Source organism: Schistocerca americana, chromosome 7, assembly GCF_021461395.2.
Source record: "Schistocerca americana isolate TAMUIC-IGC-003095 chromosome 7, iqSchAmer2.1, whole genome shotgun sequence".
Lineage (NCBI taxonomy): Eukaryota > Metazoa > Arthropoda > Insecta > Orthoptera > Acrididae > Schistocerca > Schistocerca americana.
The window spans coordinates 109,028,229-109,051,179 of NC_060125.1; the positions used below are offsets into that span (position 1 = coordinate 109,028,229).

The 22,951-nt window shown below is 42.1% G+C and overlaps 1 protein-coding gene across 2 annotated transcripts in view; it reads right to left on the minus strand.

Moving 5' to 3' along the window:
* The window catches only part of LOC124622662 (protein FAM169B-like), a 111,218-nt gene that overhangs the window by 74,967 nt on the left and 13,300 nt on the right, over window positions 1–22,951 (minus strand). For both annotated transcript variants that reach the window (XM_047148457.1, XM_047148458.1), the window contains exon 3: window positions 99–181. In XM_047148457.1, the coding sequence (XP_047004413.1) occupies window positions 99–181 (83 nt within the window). The remainder of the gene's footprint in view (window positions 1–98; window positions 182–22,951) is intronic.

Genomic DNA, 22,951 nt, shown 5'->3' on the forward strand with positions numbered 1-22,951 from the left:
ATTCTTTTCTCATGGCACATAAAATGGAGATGAAAAACAGTATGACACATACAGGACAATGTTAAGCATAATTTTCAACTGAAGTACATTCAAATTACCTGGAAACAACCATCTTCTTTCGCCTTATCTGAAAGTATATCATCTAAAGTCATCCATTCTCCATTTATAAAGAGACCAGCAGCTAGAAAAAAAGGCTTTATACAGAGACTGAATGTTTTTAAACATGTATATTTCCCAGGAATGTTGTGGCAAACTATGAGGGGTTGTAGAAGGTGGTTTGAGAAACAAATTGAGGGAGGGAACCCGTATCTGAAAATGTCATCCAATGATGTTACAGAGTGTTACAAGTACTGATGCTTACCACTCGGTTACACCTTAGGCAGCAAACATGATTTTGTATGCTGATGAACTGTAGGCGGAATGCCTTGCAATACTGTTAGGCTGTCACGATTGCCACTGGGGGAAGATGGAGCTTGTTACCGTGTAGACAGGTCTTGTCTCCTGTGAATGTGGTGCCCTGTGGCCTCGATGGGTGACTGTTTTGGACACTGGTTTCCATCCACAGTTCATTTTTCTTCTAGAACCCTCCAAAACCTCCAACAGTTTTTGGTATACAGGAGAAAAATAAACTGTGTCAGCACACAAAGTTCCCTTGAAGGATTGGAGCAGCAGCAGGATCCAGTGCCTATAACTTCGGCTCTGTAAACTTGTTGGATGATGTTTATGGACATAGGACTCTATCAACAATTTATTCTTGAAGACACCCCGCACAATCCCTCAAAGTTGTCGCAACATTTCTGGTACAATCTGTATAAAAGTAACTTAAACACAAAAAAAATAATTATACTGACAGAATTTTGAGGAAACAGAAATAAAGTTTAGGTTATTCATTCACACATAGTGTTCTGTAAATGACACCATAAAAGGGGCCCTCACAGGGTGGAATAAATTACCGTAAGTCATGCATTAACAGGCAGAAGAAACCACTGCTAGCTATTTCTGTAAAGTATTCTAACAGCAAATTATGACTGACGATAATCCACTTACACTAATTATATGGGGATTCCTTCTATATAACTTTATTTGTGTACCCACAATGAGTGTGTGTGCATTAAGAGATAAAGCAGATTATTTGAAAGATAAAAGGGGGAAAAAAGAACAGGACAAATGTGAGCAGGACTCACTCTCTGAGTGTTTCATACACACTTTTCTTAAATTACATATGAACATCCCCCCCCCCCCCCCATTACCCATGGACCCTGCCATTGGTGGGGAGGCTTGCACGCCTCAACAATACAGATAGCCATACCGTAGGTGCAACCACAACGGAGGGGTATCTGTTGAGAGGCCAGACAAACGTGTGGTTCCTGAAGAGGGGCAGCAGCCTTTTCAGTAGTTGCAGGGGTAACAGTCTGGATGATTGACTGATCTGGCCTTGTAACACTAACCAAAATGGCCTTGCTGTTCTGGTACTGTGAACGGCTGAAAGCAAGGGGAAACTACAGCCGTAAATTTTCCTGAGGGCATGCAGCTTTACTGTATGATTAAATGATGATGGCGTCCTCTTGGGTAAAATATTACAGAGGTAAAATAAGCCCCCATTCGGATCTCCGGGTGGGGACTACTCAAGAGGACGTCGTTATCAGGAGAAAGAAAACAATCGTTCTATGGATCGGAGCGTGGAATGTCAGATCCCTTAATCGGGCAGGTAGGTTAGAAAATTTAAAAAGGGAAATGGATGGGTTAAAGTTAGATATAGTGGGAATTACTGAAGTTTGGTGGCAGGAGGAACAAGACTTTTGGTCGTCAGGTGAATACAGAGTTATAAATACAAAATCAAATTGGGGTAATTCAGGAGTAGGTTCAATAATAAATAAAAAAAATAGGAGTGCGGGTTGTTGTTGTTGTTGTTGTGGTCTTCAGTCCTGAGACTGGTTTGATGCAGCTTTCCATGCTACTCTATCCTGTGCAAGCTTCTTCATCCCGCAGTACCAACTGCAGCCTACATCCTTCTGAATCTGCTTAGTGTATTCATCTCTTGGTCTCCCTCTACGATTTTTACCCTCCAAGCTGCCCTCCAATACTAAATTGGGATCCCTCAATGTCTCAGAACATGTCCTACCAACCGATCCCTTCTTCTAGTCAAGTTGTGCCTCAAGCTCCTCTTCTCCCCAATTCTGTTCAATACCTCCTCATTAGTTATGTGATCTACCCATCTAATATTCAGCATTCTTCTGTAGCACCACATTTTGAAAGCTTCTATTCTCTTCTTGTCCAAACTATTTATCGTCCACGTTTCACTTCCATACATGGCTACACTCCATACAAATACTTTCAGAAATGACTTCCTGACATTTAAATCTAAACTCGATGTTAACAAATTTTTCTTCTTCAGAAACACTTTCCTTGCCATTGCCAGTCTACATTTTATATCATTTTATATCCTCTCTACTTTGACCATCGTCAGTTATTTTGCTCTCCAAATAGCAAAACTCATTTACTACTTTAAGTGTCTCATTTCCTAATCTAATTCCCTCAGCATCACCCAACTTAGTTCGACTACATTCCATTATCCTCGTTTTGCTTTTGTTGATGGTCATCTTATACCCTCCTTTCAAGACATTGTCCATTCCGTTCAACTGCTCTTCCAAGTCCTTTGCTGTCTCTGACAGAATTACAATGTCATCGGCGAACCTCAACATTTTTATTTCTTCTCCATGGATTTTAATACCTACTCCGAATTTTTCTTTTGTTTCCTTTATTGCTTGCTCAATATACAGATTGAATAACATCGGGGATAGGCTACAACCCTGTCTCACTCCCTTCCCAACCACTGCTTCTCTTTCATGCCCCTTGACTCTTATAACTGCCATCTGCTTTCTGTACAAATTGTAAATAGCCTTTTGCTCCCTGTATTTTACCCCTGCCACCTTCAGAATTTCTACGGAATCCAAACTGACCTTCCCCGAGGTCGGCTTCTATCAGTTTTTACATTCATCTGTAAAGAAATCCCGTTAGTATTTTGCAGATGTGACTTATTAAACTGATAGTTCGGTAATTTTCACATCTGTCAACACCTGCTTTCTTTGGGGTTGGAATTATTATATTCTTCTTGAAGTCTGATGGTATTTCTCCTGTCTCATACATCTTGCTCACCAGATGATAAGAGTTTTGTCAGGACTGGCTCTCCCAAGGCTGTCAGTAGTTCTAATGGAATGTTGTCTGCTCCAGGGGCCTTGTTTCGACTCAGGTCTTTCAGTGCTCTGTCAAACTCTTTACGCAGTATCATATATCCCATTTCATCTTCATCTACATCCTCTTCCTTTTCCATACTATTGTCTTCAAGTACGTCACCCTTGTATAGACCCTCTATATACTCCTTCCACCTTTCTGCTTTCCCTTCTTTGGTTAGGACTGGGTTTCCATCTAAGCTCTTGATATTCATACAAGTGGTTCTCTTTTCTCCAAAGGTCTCTTTAATTTTCCTGTAAGCAGTATCTATTTTACCTCTAGTGAGATAAGCCTCTACATCTTTACATTTGTCCTCTAGCCATACCTGCTTAGCCATTTTGCACTTCCTGTCGATCTCATTTTTGAGACGTTTGTATTCCCTTTTTGCTTGCTTCATTTACTGGATTTTTATATTTTCCCCTTTCATCAATTAAATTCAATATTTCTTCTGTTACCCAAGGGTTTCTACTAGCCCTCATCTTTTTACCTACTTGATCCTGTGCTGCCTTCACTATTTCATCTCTCAGTGCTACCCATTCTTCTTCTACTGTATTTCTTTCCCCCATTCCTGTCAATTGTTCCCTTATGCTCTCTCTCAAACTCTCTACAACCTCTGGTTCTCCTTAAATTCCAGCCTTTTTCCAGTTTCTTCAGTTTTAATCTACAGTTCATAACCAATAGACTGTGGTCAGAGTCCACATCTGCCCCTGGAAATGTCTTACAATTTATAACCTGGTTCCTAAATGTCTGTCTTACCATTATATAATCTATCTGATACCTTTCAGTATCTCCAGGGTTCTTCCATGTATACAACCTTCTTTCATGATTATTGAACCAAGTGTTAGCTATGATTAAGTTATGCTCTGCGCAAAATTCTACCAGACGGCTTCCTCTTTCATTTCTTCCCCCCAATCCATAGTCCGTACTATATTTGCTTCTATTCCTTTTCCTACTGATGAATTCCAGTCCAGTCACCCATGACTATTAAATTTTCTTCTCCCTTCACTACCTGAATAATTTCTTTTATCTCATCATACATCTCATCAATTTCTTCGTCATCTCCAGAGCTAGTTGGCATATGAACTTGTACTACTGTAGTAGGCGTGGGCTTTGTGTCTATCTTGGCCACAATAATGCGTTCACTATGCTGTTTGTAGTAGCTTACCCACACTCCTATTTTTTTATTCATTATTAAACCTACACCTGCATTACCCCTATTTGCTTTTGTATTTATAACCCTGTATTCACCTGACCAAAAGTCTTGTTCCTCCTGCCACCGAACTTCAGTAATTCCCACTATATCTAACTTTAACCCATCCATTTCCCTTTTTAAATTTTCTAATCTACCTGCCCGATTAAGGGATCTGACATTCCACGCTCCGATCCGTAGAATGCCAGTTTTCTTTCTCCTGATAACGACGTCCTCTTGAGTAGTCCCCGCACGGAGATCCGAATGGGGGACTATTTTACCTCCGGAATATTTTACCCAAGAGGACACCATCATCATTTAATCATACAGTAAAGCTGCATGCCCTCGGGAAGAATTACGGCTGTAGTTTCCCCTTGCTTTCAGCCGTTCGCAGTACCAGAAAAGCAAGGCCATTTTGGTTCGTGTTACAAGGCCAGATCAGTCAATCATCCAGACTGTTACCCCTGCAACTACTGAAAAGGCTGCTGCCCCTCTTCAGGAACCACACGTTTGTCTGGCCTCTCAACAGATACCCCTCCGTTGTGGTTGCACCTACGGTACGGCTATCTGTATCGTTGAGACACGCAAGCCTCCCCACCAACGGCAAGGTCCATGGTTCATGGGGGGTGAGTACGGGTAAGGTACTACAAACAGCATAATGAATGCATTATTGTGGCCAAGACAGACACGAAGCCCACGCTTACTACAGTCGTACAAGTTTATATGCCAACTAGCTCTGCAGGTGACGAAGAAATTGATGAAATGTATGATGAGATAAAAGAAATTATTCAGGTAGAGAAGGGAGATGAAAATTTAATAGTCAAGGGTGACTGGAATTCGAGAGTAGGAAAAGGGAGAGAAGGAAACATAGTAGGTGAATATGGATTGGGGCTAAAAATGAAAGAGGAAGCTGCCTGGTAGAATTTTGTGCAGAGCATAACTTAATCATAGCTGACACTTGGTCCAAGAATCATGAAAGGAGGTTGTATACATGGAAGAACCCTGGAGATACTAAAAGGTATCAGATAGATATATAATGGTGAGACAGAGATTTAGGAACCAGGTTTTAAATTGTAAGACATTTCCAGGTGCAGATGTGGACTCTGACCACAGTCTATTGCTTATGAACTGTAGATTCAAACTGAAGAAACTGCAAAAAGGTGGGAATTTAAGAAGATGGAACCTGGATAAACTGAAAGAACCAGAGGCTGTACAGAGTTTCAGGGAGAGCATAAGGGAACAATTGACAGGAATGGGGGAAAGAAATACAGTAGAAGAAGAATGGATAGCTTTGAGGGATGAATAGTGAAGGCAGCAGAGGATCAAGTAGGTAAAAAGACAAGGGCTAGTAGAAACCCTTGGGTAACAGAAGAAATATTGAATTTCATTGATGAAAGGAGAAAATATAAAAATGCAGTACATGAAGCAGGGAAATAGAAATACAAACGTCTCAAAAATGAGATCAACAGGAAGTGCAAAATGGCTAAGCAGTGATGGCTAGAGCACAAACGTAAGGATGTAGAGGCTTATCTCACTAAGGGTAAGATAGATACTGCCTACAGGAAAATAAAAGAGGCCTTTGGAGAAAAGAGAACCACTTGTATGAATATCAAGAGCTCAGATGGAAACCCTGCTCTAAGCAAAGAAGGGAATGCAGAAGGGTGGAAGGAGTATATAGAGGGTCTATACAAGGGCGATGTACTTGAGGACAATATTATGGAAATGGAAGAGGATGTAGATGAAGATGAAATGGGAGATATGATACTGCGTGAAAAGTTTGACAGAGCACTGAAAGACCTAAGTCGAAACAAGGCCCCCGGAGTAGACAACATTCCATTAGAACTACTGACAGCCTTGGGAGAGCCAGTCCTGACAAAACTCTACCGTCTGGTGAGCAAGATGTATGAGACAGGCGAAATACCCTCAGACTTCAAGAAGAATATAATAATTCCAATCCCAAAGAAAGCAGGTGTTGACAGATGTGAAAATTACCGAACTATCAGTTTAATAAGTCACAGCTGCAAAATACTAACGGGATTTCTTTACAGACGAATGGAAAAACTGGTAGAAGCCGACCTAGGGGAAGATCAGTTTGGATTCCGTAGAAATGTTGGAACACGTGAGGCAATACTGACCCTACGACTTATCTTAGAAGAAAGATTAAGGAAAGGCAAACCTACGTTTCTAGCATTTGTAGACTTAGAGAAAGCTTTTGACAATGTTGATTGGAATACTCTCTTTCAAATTCTGAAGGTGGCAGGGGTAAAATACAGGGAACGAAAGGCTATTTACAATTTGTACAGAAAGCAGATGGCAGTTATAAGAGTCAAGGGGCATGAAAGGGGAGCAGTGGTTGGGAAGGGAGTGAGACAGGGTTGTAGCCTATCCCCGATGTTATTCAATCTGTATATTGAGCAAGCAATAAAGGGAACAAAAGAAAAGTTCGGAGTAGGTATTAAAATCCATGGAGAAGAAATAAAAATGTTGAGGTTCGCCGATGACATTGTAATTCTGTCAGAGACAGCAAAGGACTTGGAAGAGCAGTTGAACGGAATGGACAATGTCTTGAAAGAAGGGTATAAGATGAACATCAACAAAAGCAAAACGAGGATAATGGAATGTAGTTGAATTAAGTCAGGTGATGCTGAGGGAATCAAATTAGGAAATGAGACACTTAAAGTAGTAAATGAGTTTTGCTATTTGGGGAGCAAAATAACTGATGATGGTCGAAGTAGAGAGAATATAAAATGTAGACTGGCAAAGGCAAGGAAAGTGTTTCTGAAGAAGAAAAAATTGTTAACATCGAATATAGATTTAAATGTCAGGAAGTTGTTTCTGAAAGTATTTCTTTGGAGTGTAGCCATGTATGGAAGTGAAACATGAACAATAAATAGTTTAGACAAGAAGAGAATAGAAACTTTTGAAATGTGCTGCTACAGAAGAATGCTGAAGATTAGATGGGTAGATCACATAACTAATGAGGAGGTGTTGAATAGAATTGGGGAGAAGAGGAGCTTGTGGCACAACTTGACTAGAAGAAGGGATCGGTTGGTAGGACATGTTCTGAGGCATCAAGGGATCATCAATTTAGTATTGGAGGGCAGCTTGGAGGGTAAAAATCATAGAGGGAGACCAAGAGATGAATACACTAAGCAGATTCAGAAGGATGTACGCTGCAGTAGGTACTGGGAGATGAAGAAGCTTGCACAGGATAGAGTAGCATGGAGAGCTGCATCAAACCAGTCTCAGGACTGAAGACCACAACAACAACAACAACAACAACAACAGTGTTTTCAGCCTATCTGCCACTTTTCGAAACGTTGTCTAGAAAGTTTCATTCACTGTTTTGTGCTGATGTGAAAATGAAAATATTTTTGGCATGGATCTGTTTGGTTTGAACATTCCAGGCAATGATCTCTCTGTGAACTCTTCTGCGCCTATTGATAAGGTAGCTGAACTTTGTGATGCATTTTGTGACTTTTTAAAGATGGCCTAGGTGAAGCTGTTAATTCTGAAGCTCACATTACCATGAAAGACTATGCACAACCATGGTTATATTGAGTACAAACTGTCCCTCATGCTATCAGTGGTCAGGTGGCATAGGAACTCTTTTCTTGACAGGACTATGGTGTGATTTTACCCTGTAGCAGCCAGTCAGTGGTAATCACTTTTATCGGTAATAAAGAAACTGACAGGCAGGTTATGCTTATGTGCCAATTTCAAAGCAACAGTAGATCCGCTGTCCTTGACTGACTCTTTTCATTTACCCTGGCCTAAAGAAGTGATGGACAAACTTTGTGCAGGTTGCTTCTTTTCCAAGGCTGTCTTCATGGTGCTTATTTGCAGCTTCAAATGGCTCTGAGCACTATGGGACTTAACTTCTGAGGTCATCAGTCCCCTAGAACATAGAACTGCTTAAACCTAACTAACCTAAGGACATCACACACATCCATGCCTGAGGCAGGATTCGAACCAGCGACTGTAGTGGTCGTGCAGTTCCAGACTGTAGCGCCTAGAACCACTCACGCACCACGGCCGGCATTTGCAGCTTCCCTTGGATGAACAGTCATAGCAAGTTTTTGTGATCAACACCTACACATGGTTATTTAAGTTCAGCTGTGCAGCAGCAACTACAGTTTTTCACAGTTGACTGCTACAGTTCCTTCTTATTTGAACTATTTGGATGACATACTCGTTTTGGGTTGTACTCCCGATGAACATCTTTACAAACTCAGAAAATTGTCTCACATGCTCTTAGATGCTGGTTTAAAGTGTAATACAGAGAAGCGTTCCTTCTTCCAGATTCAGATTGAATATTTTTATGCATGTGATCAACAATCAGAGTATCCACCCTTGGCAATACACTTAATCGCCATACAGGACCTCCGTGCTCCTGAGATTGTCAGTGAACTCCAAACTGTGTTGGGTAAATTAACTTATTAGTTTGGTTCATTCCAAATTATGCACAGATGCAGTTCCATTACATCATCTTCAATGGAAGAATGTTCCTATTGTGCGGGCTCAAGGGTGTCAAGTCATATTTTAAAAACTGAAAGATGCCTTACTGTGTAATCGTTGTTTGGTACAGTTTGATTCTGCTCAGCCAATCGTGCTTGTGATTGATGCATCCTCTCATGGAATTTGCGCTGTTCTCACACACAGAGTTGGATCATTGGACAGGTCAACTGCCTTCACATCCAAACTCCTTACTAAAGCACAGTGCAACTACTTGCAGACTGAGAAGAAAGCCCTTGCTATCTCATATGGGGTCACCAATTTCCACCAATACTTACATGGCAAAAAATTCTACTTGGTGACAGACCACAAGCCTCTCACCTCATTTTTAAGCCCTTCACAGCCAGTCTATCCACACACAGCACAAAAGTTGCAGTGTTGATCTCTGTTCCTCTCAAATTATCAGTACGAAATTACGTAGAAGCGAGCAGCTAAGCGTTTGAAAGCAGACATTCTCTCTCACTGATGAGGTGGAACTGATTCAGTGTTCGACACCTCAGAGAATTCTTGTCTCTACATTGATGTTCAGGGCAATGAAATACCCTCCTGGTTTTCCCATCAATCAGTGGCCTGCTTGGGCAGCAGCAGCGAACCTTCATCACAAGATTCTGTTGGAATACCTCTGTACCAGTTGGCCACATTAAATTAAGTATTTTAGCGATCCAGTTGTATTCCATTATTGTGCTCTTCGGTGCAACTAATCTGTCCAGAAAACTGTTATTTTATTACACATGACAATGCTCAGTCCTGTGTGGTTGTGTCATATTTGCTTTGAAAGGAAATTCTACATCAATGCCATTGGCGCATTGTACAGCCTAAGCAGCTTGCTGACATCACTGCACATGGGACAATATGGACACTCAAATAGAATAATTGACTTCAGAATGTCTGGCATGCACGGAACACCAGACTACTCTACCACAGAAATTTTTTGATTGGCCCTCATCCAGCACCCCTTGGCAGTGACTGCGTCTAGACTTAGTGGGTCTGTACAGGAATTCTCATTGCTTATTGGGGTAGATGCCTTTAGCAGGTTTCCATTTGTGATGGCCATGCAGTCCACCACAACAGTTAGTGCCATCAGTAATCTGCCATCAATTTTTTGCATTGAGGGTCTACCAGAATTGTCTGTTTTGAACAATGGGTCCCATTTCACATTGGCATAATTTCAGCAGTTTTGTGATGCCTACGGCATCAAGTGCTTGACGACAGCACTGTTCCACCCTCAATCAAATGGTGAAGTGGAACACTTCATCAGAAAATTCAAGTAACAGGTGAACAAGTTATGTGCCTCCCGTTTGTGGGAGAGGGCCGTTAGTGCTTTTCAAATGGCTCTGAGCACTATGGTATTTAACTTCTGAGGTCATCGGTCCCCTAGAACTTAGAACTACTTAAACCTAACTAACCTAAGGACATCACACACAGCCATGCCCGAGGCAGGATTTGAACCTGCGATCATAGCAGTCGTGCGGTTCCAGACTGTAGCGCCTAGAACCGCTTGGCCATGCCGTTAGTGCTTTTCCTTTCATCGTACCATTCCCACACATGCAACAGCAAGTCACCAGCAGAAGTTTTGCATGGACACCAACGTAGAACACTGTTTCAGTTGCTACATCCTCAGCAGCGGTCAGCCCATCCTCCGCAAGTTTTATATCAATTATTTGGGCTTTTTCACACTTTTCGGCAGACAAATGCACCGGGAATGAGAAGTTATAACCAAAGTCTTGGGCTACCCTATATATATTTCCGGGACCTGGGCTGCAGAAGCACCATCAGAATCAGCTTTGCTATTGTAGGTTGTATGAAGCTTCCTGGGCTTCTCATTTGCAGATGTGATGCCCAGGAGGATCCCACAGCCTCAGCTGCCTTTGCCTCACTTGGGTCCCATGCCAGCAGCACCGGACAGGGAGACAATGGTTGTCAACACAGGACCATCACTAATGCCAGCAGCCTTAGCTATGAGAGGATGGCACCCTTCTGATAGGCTGCTGCAGACCGTCTAGTCTCCGTTGCACCTTTGCCAATGGAAGATGATGTTCTATCCCTGGATGTGGATGTGCAGCCTATGACTAGTTTTTCAGCCAATGTTCCCAGCCATTCACGACACAAATGTCAGGCTGTGTGGAGGAGCTTGTCATTGGCTGAAGTTTCAGCTCCTCTCCCCTCAGTGAAACCTGTACCCAGACCTCCTTGCCACCCCATCTGGCCATCACTTATGGCAGTGGTAGTAGTAGTATACGATGATGGCAATGAGTTTTTTTTGGGGGGGGGGGGGGTTTGGGGGGCTGGAAGAACGTGGTGGTGTACACTACCCTCTCTAGATAAAAAAAAAGGTGTTGCAGCTACAGGAAATTGTGGTGTGGTGTGGTACACTGTCGACACCACACCAGACAGTCAAAGTCAAGAGATTGCCAGTAACTTATGTGACTATCCTGCAGTCCGCGGCCAGCTAGAACATATACCCTCTGCTGCATGTTAGTGTAGTGCGACGACAGGGCTGACATAAGACAATGCTGCACTGATGCCAAACCAGTTAGATAGCAGTGTTCACTTGCATTTGAAGCCTTCTAGTTAACCTCACCTCTCTGTTATTACCTATGACAAACCTGATTGTGTCAAGGAACTGTAGGAACACAACTGGACTTGCTAAATTGAAGTTAAGTAAACCACAGTTAAGAACATATTAAGTGTGCTCCTTGTTATTTTTCTCTCTGTCTCAGCATCCACCACTGGACCAACCCAACAAAAAGCCTGCAGTATAGATGCCTCCAGCAGGATTAGATTATCAATTGTTGGATGATATTTGCAATGGAAGAGTCTAATAATTCAAGAAAACAGGCAAAATAGTGATTCACTATCCATTACAATGTCTTTCCTATGCAGCTCATGAGGGTAACATTGTAATAACCACCCAGGCAAGTAGTGTTCTTCCCTGGTTTCAGTAGGACAATTAGGGCTGCATGCTTTCCATGAGCCAGGAAAGTCTACTGTTTCCCAAATGCAGTTGACCAAGCAAAGGAGGATTTCTTTTGCATTCCCTGTGAAATGCCTCAGCATGGTGTAATGCTCCATATTTTGAGCAAATGCCATCTCATGTGCCACAAACAATGCTGAATCCAACTTCCACATGCTGACGCATACCAAAGCAGGGGTCATGACCCCCAAAGAACATTTAAGTAAAAGCATTTATATTTTTCTGTATTTCAATTTCTGAGTTTCCTAGATAATTTTCAAAACATAAAGTACCATGAAAACAGTGTGAAATGACAAGAAGTTCTAGGAAATTAATCCTGTATTTAACACAGTGCACTTTTCTAATGCTAACTTCAGGGCCACCCTACAGGAACGTGCTTACAGCTGTGGAGAGCATTTGAGTCGGGTAAAGGCTGGCCATATCTGCTGTCAACAACAAAAAATCAGACACGACTCTTGAGTCTGTGTAGTCCTAAAGCATCAACTGCACACCAACCAGCAAAGCACCGTGAAAGGGCATCAAAAAGGTGCTGACCTACGTGCCACACCTCCAGGAAGACAAGAGTTCAGCACCCCCCCCCCCCCCTCCCCCGTCTGATTTAACCAGATGCTCGTCGCTGGTTGGTCTCAGTTCAGTTGCAGACTTCGAGAGCATCCGTACTGAATAATAGAAAGCCGATACTTAGCCTGTGTTTAGCGTGTAGTACAGTGAAGAGTACTTGCACATAGGAAGCACAACAAGTAAGTAACGGTTCCCTTCTTCGTAGAACTAAAGTGTTATATTAATCAGCATGTGATATGTACAGATCAATTTGAAATCCTGACAGCGGCCATCACAACTTCTCTCCTTCCTTGTTTGTGTCGGTGCTGACTCTCACAGTAGCTGACACAACAGAGTCTACAAGCAAAACTGACAAACCACAGGAAGTTGAATAATGTAAGACAGAAAGGGAAAGTCCATCCACAAAGGAAAAAAATTATAGAAACACTCACTTTCATGAGTGTAGGTGGAAAGGACTGAAAGAAACATGCTTATACAGTCATATTCTGCAGACCTGTGTTCAAAATCATAGTGCTAAGTGAAATATTCATAATGATGCACAACACACTGATTTTTTTATGGTACATTAAAAGCGAGAATGACAGCAAATCGATTGTGCCTGCCAATGTGTAGAAGGTGCAGGTGTTCGATGAAATGCTCCACTTAGATCTCTCGGCAACAGTTCTATAATTATCAAATGCTAAATCCTGGCTGGCAGTAGCATCTGGATCTACAAAATGTACTGCTGGTGCATGGGATGATCAGGAATGTATTGCGAATTGCGAATACATAGAAAGAAGGATCCTTTATTGTATGAGTATATGATAGCGGAACAAACACTGGTAGCAGTTACTTCTGTAAAATATCTGGGAGTATGCGTGCGGAACGATTTGAAGTGGAATGATCATATAAAATTAATTGTTGGTAAGGCGGGTACCAGGTTGAGATTCATTGGGAGAGTGCTTAGAAAATGTAGTCCATCAACAAAGGAGGTGGCTTACAAAACACTCGTTCGACCTATACTTGAGTATTGCTCATCAGTGTGGGATCCGTACCAGATCGGTCTGACGGAGGAGATAGAGAAGATCCAAAGAAGAGCGGCGCGTTTCGTCACAGGGTTATTTGGTAACCGTGAAAGCGTTACGGAGGTGTTTAATAAACTCAAGTGGCAGACTCTGCAAGAGAGGCGCTCTGCATCGCGGTGTAGATTGCTCGCCAGGTTTCGAGAGGGTGCGTTTCTGGATGAGGTATCGAATATATTGCTTCCCCCTACTTATACCTCCCGAGGAGATCACGAATGTAAAATTAGAGAGATTAGAGCGCGCACGGAGGCTTTCAGACAGTCGTTCTTCCCGCGAACCATACGCGACTGGAACAGGAAAGGGAGGTAATGACAGTGGTACGTAAAGTGCCCTCCGCCACACACCGTTGGGTGGCTTGCGGAGTATCAATGTAGATGTAGATGTAGATGTAGATGTAGAGTTAGTTGTTTGGTTTATTGGATGATTAAAGGGACTAAACTATTAGGTCATCAGTCCCTATTTTCTTGAACAAACAGATCTACACGATTGTACATCAGGGATGGCCCACTGCACAAAACCCAGGGGAGGAAAACCCCAAGGTCTACCAAAGGTCAACGAAGGTGAGATAAGAGACAAAAGAGAAGAAAGGGAAACATAGGAACAAAGGCAGGCAAGGTGGTCCATCTAAGGAGAAGCCGGAAGCTCTTGGCAGCAGAGTGCAATGAGGGGACATTCATCCCTCACCCTTCACCACTTACCCCTCAGAAATTGTCAACAAAAGACTAGCAACACAGACAGGGCATGAAGCACAGAGACACAAGAGATGAACAAGGTGAATAGACCACATGAGAGGGGGGAGGAAGAGTAGGTAGGGTGTGGACTGGCCTGGACCACCAAGCCCAGACAGCCACACCCTGGTCTGCGGAGAGCATTCTGCCAAACCCTCAACTGACTTATAAGGTTACGTGGCCCTCCCTTACAGAGAGCAGTAAAAGCCCCCTTCATGAATAAAATGTAACACTAAGACAGCTGCTGAGGTCTCCTAATACCAGGGGTAGCAAGTCAGGGAGATTAAGAGTCCACTGCAGAGCGGTTAGATTGGGACAGTCCAGCAAAATGTGGACCACTGTCAAATGGGAACCACAATGACAGTGAGTGGGACCTCATGACAGAGGAGATGACCATGAGTCAGCTGAGTACGGCCAGCGCGGAACCTTCAAAAGACGGTATAGCGTTCTTCCAAGACATCTATCTGGAGGACCTCCACAGATTTGTAGTCTCCTTTATCATTCATAATTTGTTTGGTGAAGTCCAAGTGAGAAATTATGTAGTCTAGATTCCTGAAACTTGATGGCATAATACCAATCGGAGGTCTGTTTCCAGAATACCAGTCTCAAGAGTTGGCTTACTGGTAGCCAGTTTGACCATGCTGTCAGCAAATTCATTCCCTGGGATACTGATGTGGTCCAGTGTTCAGATGAAAGTCACTGAGCATCCACACTGTTCAAATGCATACAAAGAATGCTGGAAAGCAATGGCCAAGCGATGGTGAGGGTAATACTGCTCGAGAGCTTGCAGACTGCTCAAGGAGTCACTGCTGATGGGAAAGGACTCACCACTGCAGGAGCAGATATGCTGAAGAGCACGAGTGATGGCTACCAGCTCCATAGAGAAAACACTACAGCCATCCACCAATGACCACAGTTCAGTATGTCCTGTGCGAGTATAAGCAAAGCCTTTGTGACAATCAACCATTGAGCCATCAGTATAGACTACTTCTGAAGATGGGCCAAGGATTGAGAAAAATTGGTGGCGGAGGGCCTTGGGATCAACTGAATCTTTTGGACCTTGTAATAGGTCAAGATGAAGCTGTGGCCAACAGATACACCACGGAGCTGTAAACGAGTGGGCCCAGGGGAGGGGTGGTAAAGGAAATGACTGGAGTTCATAAAGCAGGGACCAGATGAGAACTGCAATCGTGATCCCTGACCTGGGCTGCTGTTGCAGGAGATGGACTTCCATGTTTGGATAGAGGAGACGGTAGTTCAGATGCTTAGCAGAGCTGCAAATGTGTGTAGCATAATTGTCAGGCTGTCTTTGGTGCCCGATCTGCAATGGAGGGATCCCAACCTCCATGAATAAGCTGTTCACAGGGCTAACCCAAAAGCTCCTTTCATAGGTCAAACACCACAGAAGTGTATCCGATCCATTATCCACAATGCTGAGGGTGATGCCGAACCATAGACTCCCATAATCAAGACAGGATTGTAACAGGGCTTCATAAAGCTGCAGAAGGGTATTGTGTTCTGCACTCCAGCTGGTGTTACTCAGGCAGTGAAGTGTATTAACGTGCAACCAGCACTTTCACTTAAAGTGGCAAAGATGGGGAATATATGACAGCTGAGCATCAAAGACCGCTCCTAAAGTCTGCACCACATTGAGCAGTTGGTAGTCAAGGTAAAGTTCTGGTTGTGGGTGAATGGTATGACACCAACAGATGTGCTTGACGCAAGTCTTGGTGGCTAAAAACTGAAAGCCATAAAGCCATGGGTGAGGGGGCCCATACCTGCACCTTTTGTATGGCACCTTGTAGTTGATGTCCAGAGACACCCACACTAGAATTATAATAGTCATGGCAAAAGTCATCAGCAGTCAAGCAGGGTGATACTGAGGGTTATGAGCACTACTGATTATTATACAAGACACTAGGAACCTTTAAAAGAAATTTTCCTAATGGCCTCTCATTCTAATGTAGGCTTAATGGAATGATCTACAGAATCCATACAACAAGCCATTTCCTTAATAATTAAACTGCTTTTGCACTCACTATCTGAAATTCTGTGAGGCTCTCTGCTGCTGGTTGGCACTTAAACTACTGCATAACCACATGCCTGCCCCTGATTGCAGAGTAGCATTCCACCCATGGACATATAGTCTTCAGGATGACACACTGATTGGAATGGATATATCATTAGTTCTGTGGATCAGTCATAATGCAATACAATTAGTCTTTGGCACTATCACAATGTTTGTTTACAACCAGTTGCCTGTGCAGTGTCCAGTTAACTCTGCTGACTACCTATATTGGTAGCTTCCTTCTGGGCACTGGTTGACTCCTAGTCTTATACTGATTGGGAAGTGTGCAGTGTAGTGCAAGTAGTCTGTCCCCTCCCACTGAGGGTTGTTAGCACAGCTGGAAGAGCATATTTATGGAGCCCTGGTGGAGAATGACCTTGTAGTAATGTTGAAATGGGTGCTCTGCTCCTTCTTCAGAAGACATAAGAATTTTTTTTGTATGGCACACTCAATAGCTCTACCCTGTTGACAAGTGACAGATGCCCATAATACTTTATGTGCAGTTAGGTCTACACAGGAGAGGAATGGTTGGGGAGGAGATGTGTTATGACGAGGTCGACAGCCTGTGTGTGTAGCTCATCACTAGGCAGCAGATACAGACAGCATATCACTATATGTGGCATGTGCACTATTACACCAATTGCTTGCAAGCCGGACTGAGCTTTGCTAGTTGGCTGTGTAAGTACAAGATCACTGTACATTGTATCAGCAACTGTAAAGGTTACAAGATAGACAGTTCAGTAATTTTAAAAATTATGCTTGCAGTAAAAGTCAAGATATCTGCTGGAAGTAATCATCTCAGCACATGTTACACCTTACAGAAAATGTTGTGCTATTACGATACAGACATCTACATCTACATGCACACTTTGCAAATCACATTTAAGTTCCTGGCAGAGGGTTCATTGAACCACCTTCTCAATTCTCTATTATTCCAATCTCGTATAGCGTGCAGAAAGAAAGAACACCTATATCTTTCTGTACGAGTTCTGATTTCCCTTATTTTATCATGGTAATTGTTTCTCCCTATGTAGGTCAGTGTCAACAAAATATTTACGCATTCAGAGGAAAAAGCTGGTGATTGGAATTTTGTGAGAAGATTCCTCTGCAATGAAAAACACTTTTGTTTTAATTATGTCCATCCCAAATCCTGTATCATTTCAATGACAATCTCTCCCCTATTTTGTGATAATACAAAACATGCTGCCCTTCTCTGAACTTTTTCGATGTACTCTGTCAATCCTATCTGGTATGGATCCCATACCACACAGCAGTGTTCTAAAAGAGGACAGACAAGTGTTGTGTATGCAGTCTCCTTAGTAGATCTGTTACAGTTCCTAAGTGCCCCGCCAATAAAATGCAGTCTTTGGTTAGCCTTCCCAACAATGTTATCTGTGTTCCTTCCAATTTAAGTTGCCCGTAATTGTAATTCCTTGGTAGTTAGTTGAATTTATGGCATTTAGATGGCACTGATTTATTATGTAACTGAAGTTTAATGGGTTCCTTTTAGCACTCATGTGGATGACCTCACACTTTTCATTATTTAGGGTCAACTGCCAATTTTTGCACCATACATGTATCTTTTCTAAATCATTTTGCAATTTGTTTCGATCTACTGGAACTTTACTAATCAATAAACAACACTGTCATCTGCAAACAATCCAAGATGACTGCTCAGTTTGTCCCCTGATCGTTTATACAAATAAGGAACAGCAAAGGGCCAATAAGACTACCTTGGAGAAAGCCAGAAATCATTTCTGTTTTACTCAATGACTTTCCATCAATTACTACGAACTGTGACCTCTCTGATAGGAAATCATGAACCCAATCACATAACTGAGGCACAATTTCACTACAAGCCACTTGCGTGTTACAGTGCCAAAGGCCTTCTGGAAATCCAGAAATACAGAATTAATTAGAAATCCCTTGTCGATAGCACTCAACACTTCATGTGAGTAAAGAGCTAGTTGTGTTTCACAAGAATAATATTTTCCAAAACTGTGCTGACTGTGTGTCAATAGACCATTGTCGTCGAGGTAATTCATAATGTTTGAACACAATATATGTTCCAAAATCCTGCTGCATATCGACGTTAACGATACGAGCCTGTAATTTTGTGGATTACTCCTACTACCCTTCTTGAATATTAGTGTGACCTGTGCAACTTTCCAGTCTTTGAGTACGGATCTTTTGTCGAGCAAACAGTTGTATATGGTTGGTAAGTTGGAGCTATCGCATCAGCATACTCTAAAAGGAACCTAATTAGTTTAGTCTGAACCAGAAGACTTGCTTTTATTAAACGATTTAAGTTGCTTCACTACTCCAAGGATATCTATTTCTACGCTACTCATGTTGGCAGCTGTTCTCGATTCGAATTCTGGAATATTTACTTCGTCTTCTTTTGTGATGGCATTTCAGAAGGTTCTATTTAGTAACTCTGCTTTGGCAGCATTGTCCTTGATAGTGTCTCCACTGCTATCATGCAGAGAAGGCATTGATTGTGTCTTACCACTAGCATACTTCACGTATGACCAGACCTACAAGGTTTGAATAATTTGCATTGAAGGTGGTCACACGGTGTCTGAAGTCGATCCATAAAATAAAGGATTTCAGTATTTATGACCAATGTTGTCATTTATCCAAAATATATTGACAATAATATGGTTGTGGTACACATGTCTCCCAATGGAATTAGATATCAAGAACATGCGTAGTTGACGATTATAGCAACACCATCTTTAGCCCTCTCCCCAATGAGGCTGCCCTTTCTGTGGTGTTTAGAAGTCCTCATCATAGTGTTGTTACACTCTATGAAGTGAGATTCCTGCAGATATGGATGTTACACTGTAATATTAGCCTCAGGTTCTCCATATGAACCATGAATCCTTTTATGGTCTACTGCAGAATGGGAACCACTCATTTGGTGAGGTTTGTCGGTTCTCCCCCCTTTCCTTTACATCTGGTTAGAATTTGTGATGGATAGAGGGACTTTTGCTACCCTCTAACAGACATACAGTTCCATTGCTACAGTAGGTGGGTCGTCATCAGCCTGTTCAACAAAAGTTTCATAGGATCATTTGGGTGCTACAGACCTATCTTCCTTGTTCATTTTCTCCCTCTGTTCTTCTTTTAATGTTGATGTTAGTGTTGTATAATGTGTGCTACTTGTGCAATCTTTTGTGACTTCCCAGGGTGGAATTAGTATTTTCTGTATCCTGCACTGATTTTACATTTTTATTTTTTTGTACAAGTATGAACTTACAGGAGGACTTGCACACAAGGTTATTCATGCTGGAGTTACTAGATTGAGTCTGAGTGGAGACTTTAGCTTTTGGAGCTGTTTTCATTGCCTCTGTAAGAAAAAAGTTGTAAAAATAGGAGGGCAACCTCTCGTAAGCTTGCCTCTTTTTTTCCCCTGTATACCTTTTCATTTCATTGAACACATGCATTTTCAGTCTCAAGCACCATGATTTCTCGAGCAGTTTACAAAGATCAGATAGAAAGAGGATGTGATTTCTTCTTAAAGGGCTGCTTCACCACATGTTGCTTGACCCTCAAAGATGAGGATAATGTGCTCATGGCAATGACATTTGTAACAACACATGTGATCTGAGTATATGGGCATGAGGAGAAAACCTGCCTTGATACATTTGGGCAGAATTGGTGACTCAAAAGTTTCAACAAAGGCAGCTATTTTTCTGTGATATATTCACAATAAGGTTTCATAGTGATCCAGGAAATAATTATTTGGTTATAAATTCTAGTCATAGTCCACAAAAGTTAATTAATCAGGTAATTAATCCTGGTCAATGATGACCATCTTCATACCCGATGGTGCTTATCACCTATATGCACGCTGACAAAAATTGTGTAGTATGTTGGATTTGCTCAGGTCTGAAGATGGTCATCTTTGACTGAAATTAATTACTTGATTAATAAACTTTTGTGATAAATATTTTTGTCCAGCTCACTGTTTCCTCTTGCCATTAAGTTTCTCACCTCTGTAACACACAATTTACTCTTTCCATTATGTTCCTCACCTCTCTAACGCCTGCCTTAGACCTTTGCTTTTGATGTTCACTTACCTTGTCATAATATTCTGCAGGAAATTATGTCTTTCTCACAGATATGTACACTTTGTATCTTGGCAATGACAGCATATTCACCCAGGAACTTACATCTAAGATGTTCCACTTGCTGAGATGTTGGTCTTTCAGTGAGGAGAGTATCCTTGCTTTTGCACATACGAGGTCTTTTGTCACTGCCACTAATACTTTTTGAATGTAAAATGGGGGCACTCCCTCTCTTTCTTTTACTACATTCACATTTAGATACAAATGTTAAAATGTTATCCATTACTATTTATGCATTTAATTGGTTTTCCCATATTCTGGTGAGCTAGCCACTAAAGATGTGAATGCTCACCAGATGTCTATGAATCTCCTTCGAGCATTTCTTAGGATAGGCAAAACTGGCACCCCACGATCAGCTATGGTGCACTGGTCCAACCAGACAATGTTTCACTTGCCTGGGTAAGCCTTATATGGTATGGGTGAACCAGATGTCCACGCTGATACCAAGGGTGTGACAACATAGGCCGCTACTAGGGCATAAGCACAGAAGGAGTGCAAAAACAGACATAAAAAACAAGAAAAAAAGACAATTTAAGAACTAACCAGGTTAGTTATGCCAGTACATCTACCGCTTGTTCTTATCTTCTGCCTAACTGAGGAAGCCTTTCACTCAGCCCTTGACTCTAAATGCACGCTATTATCACAGTGTCATTTCATCCAAATAGCACCATAAAGAAATGACTACAGCCAAACGGATGTCAGCCACTAACGTGGTCAGCCTCTGCCTACACAGCTTGCTTGAGTTCAGTGATGGAGTTCTTGCTGCTACTTCACTACAGTGTTGTAGGATTTCAGACATGGGTGACCAGGTGCTGAAGCAAATATGCTATTTGATGAAAGGCTTCCAATTTTTGCTGACTGGAGCGAGACCTGATGATAATAGGAAGCAAGGAAAAAAGGTAGAAGCAAATATGCAATATACTTGCACATTTGACCAGAGATTTTGCTACTCCCCAGTTGCAGTTGGTATGATCTGCAACAATTCAAGAATAAGCCTTCTGTGGCAGACTAATAATGTTGTGGAATTGTTAGTAGTTGTGCCTATAGACAGCTAAATTCCATTCATCTAACAATAAGATGAACCATCCTGTAAACAAACATATTCTCTGTCATTGCTCATCAGTTGCACTGCTCAAGGATTTCACATCCCCCACTTATGCATACTGATGAGCTAGAAAATTTTGATTACATGGTTATAGCATGTTGGCCCATCTCTGAGGTGCATTATGCAACAATTCTGCATAACATGGATTCATTAAGTCTTTGGTAGACTTCTGGAGGTGTCTGGCAACAAATGTCTAAGCATTGGTCACACCATTACCATAAAATGCAACCCAGTGCTTTGTTGGTGTAGATTTGGTGTCCAATGGATGTATTCCACCAAATTCAGATCAGGTGAATCTGATGGCCAAGACATGGCTCCTCTAACAACCATAGCACTATTCAGGGTTTGTGACATTGACAGTTATCCAGCATGAAGGGATGCAGGTGGTACACAATAATGTTCACATAGTCCAAAGCTGTCATAGTGTCTTCGATTATTACCACCGGTCCTGTGGTAACCCAGCTGAATGTCCCCCAGACCATTATAGTGTCCCAATGCCCTGTGACTGTGGCGCAGTGCACGTTTCGAGCACCCATTCGTCTGGATGATGGGGTATCTGGATACAATCGTGAACCTGGTGAATAAAGAAACGTGATTCATCTGACCAGCTTTTGATCTGTGGTCCAGTCTCAGTGACCCCGTGCCCACTGCATTCATAATTGATATTTTCATTGGGTCAATATGGGAACAGATGTTTTCATTGGGTTAAAATGGGGACATTTTTGGGTCATCCCATACAGAGTCCCCATGTTGAACAATAGAGAATTCCCAAGCACTTGTGGCTGCATTAGTATAGTACACTATAGCTGTATCAACTACAAGTCATCAACTTTGCTGGTTTATAGAGCAGGCAAGCCTTTGTCCATAACATTCTGCGAAGACAAATGGAAATCCAACACAACCTTGCCTGCTCGTGGTTTCACCATCCTTCAACAATTTTCCACTGATACTCATGGCAGTAGCATATAAAGAGCTAAACAGCTTCAATGTTTCCTAGCTGCTAATTGCCATAACAATCCGCCCTCTTCAGTTGCTTATGTTAGCGGATTTCCTCATATGCAGCCTGTATTATTCACCTCTGCTCCGCTTATATTTGTTCTTACCATCATGTGCTCATATGTCACCAGCTGCCATTCACTCTCGCGATCAGCAGTGGTCATAATGTTTTGGCTCATATGTGTATAATGCAGTTCTGTTATTTCAATGTCAGTGAAAGGCCTAACATTCACCAAAGCATCAAAATTCTGAAGTTTCTCTGCTAATTGCAATGCTTAATATTCAACCCATATACTTCTGTATCATATATCACTGGACAGTTGTTTCTGTTATGCCTGCCTGTCATGCTGATATGGACGTAATTCGTATGCATTTATTTGAATGTAGAAA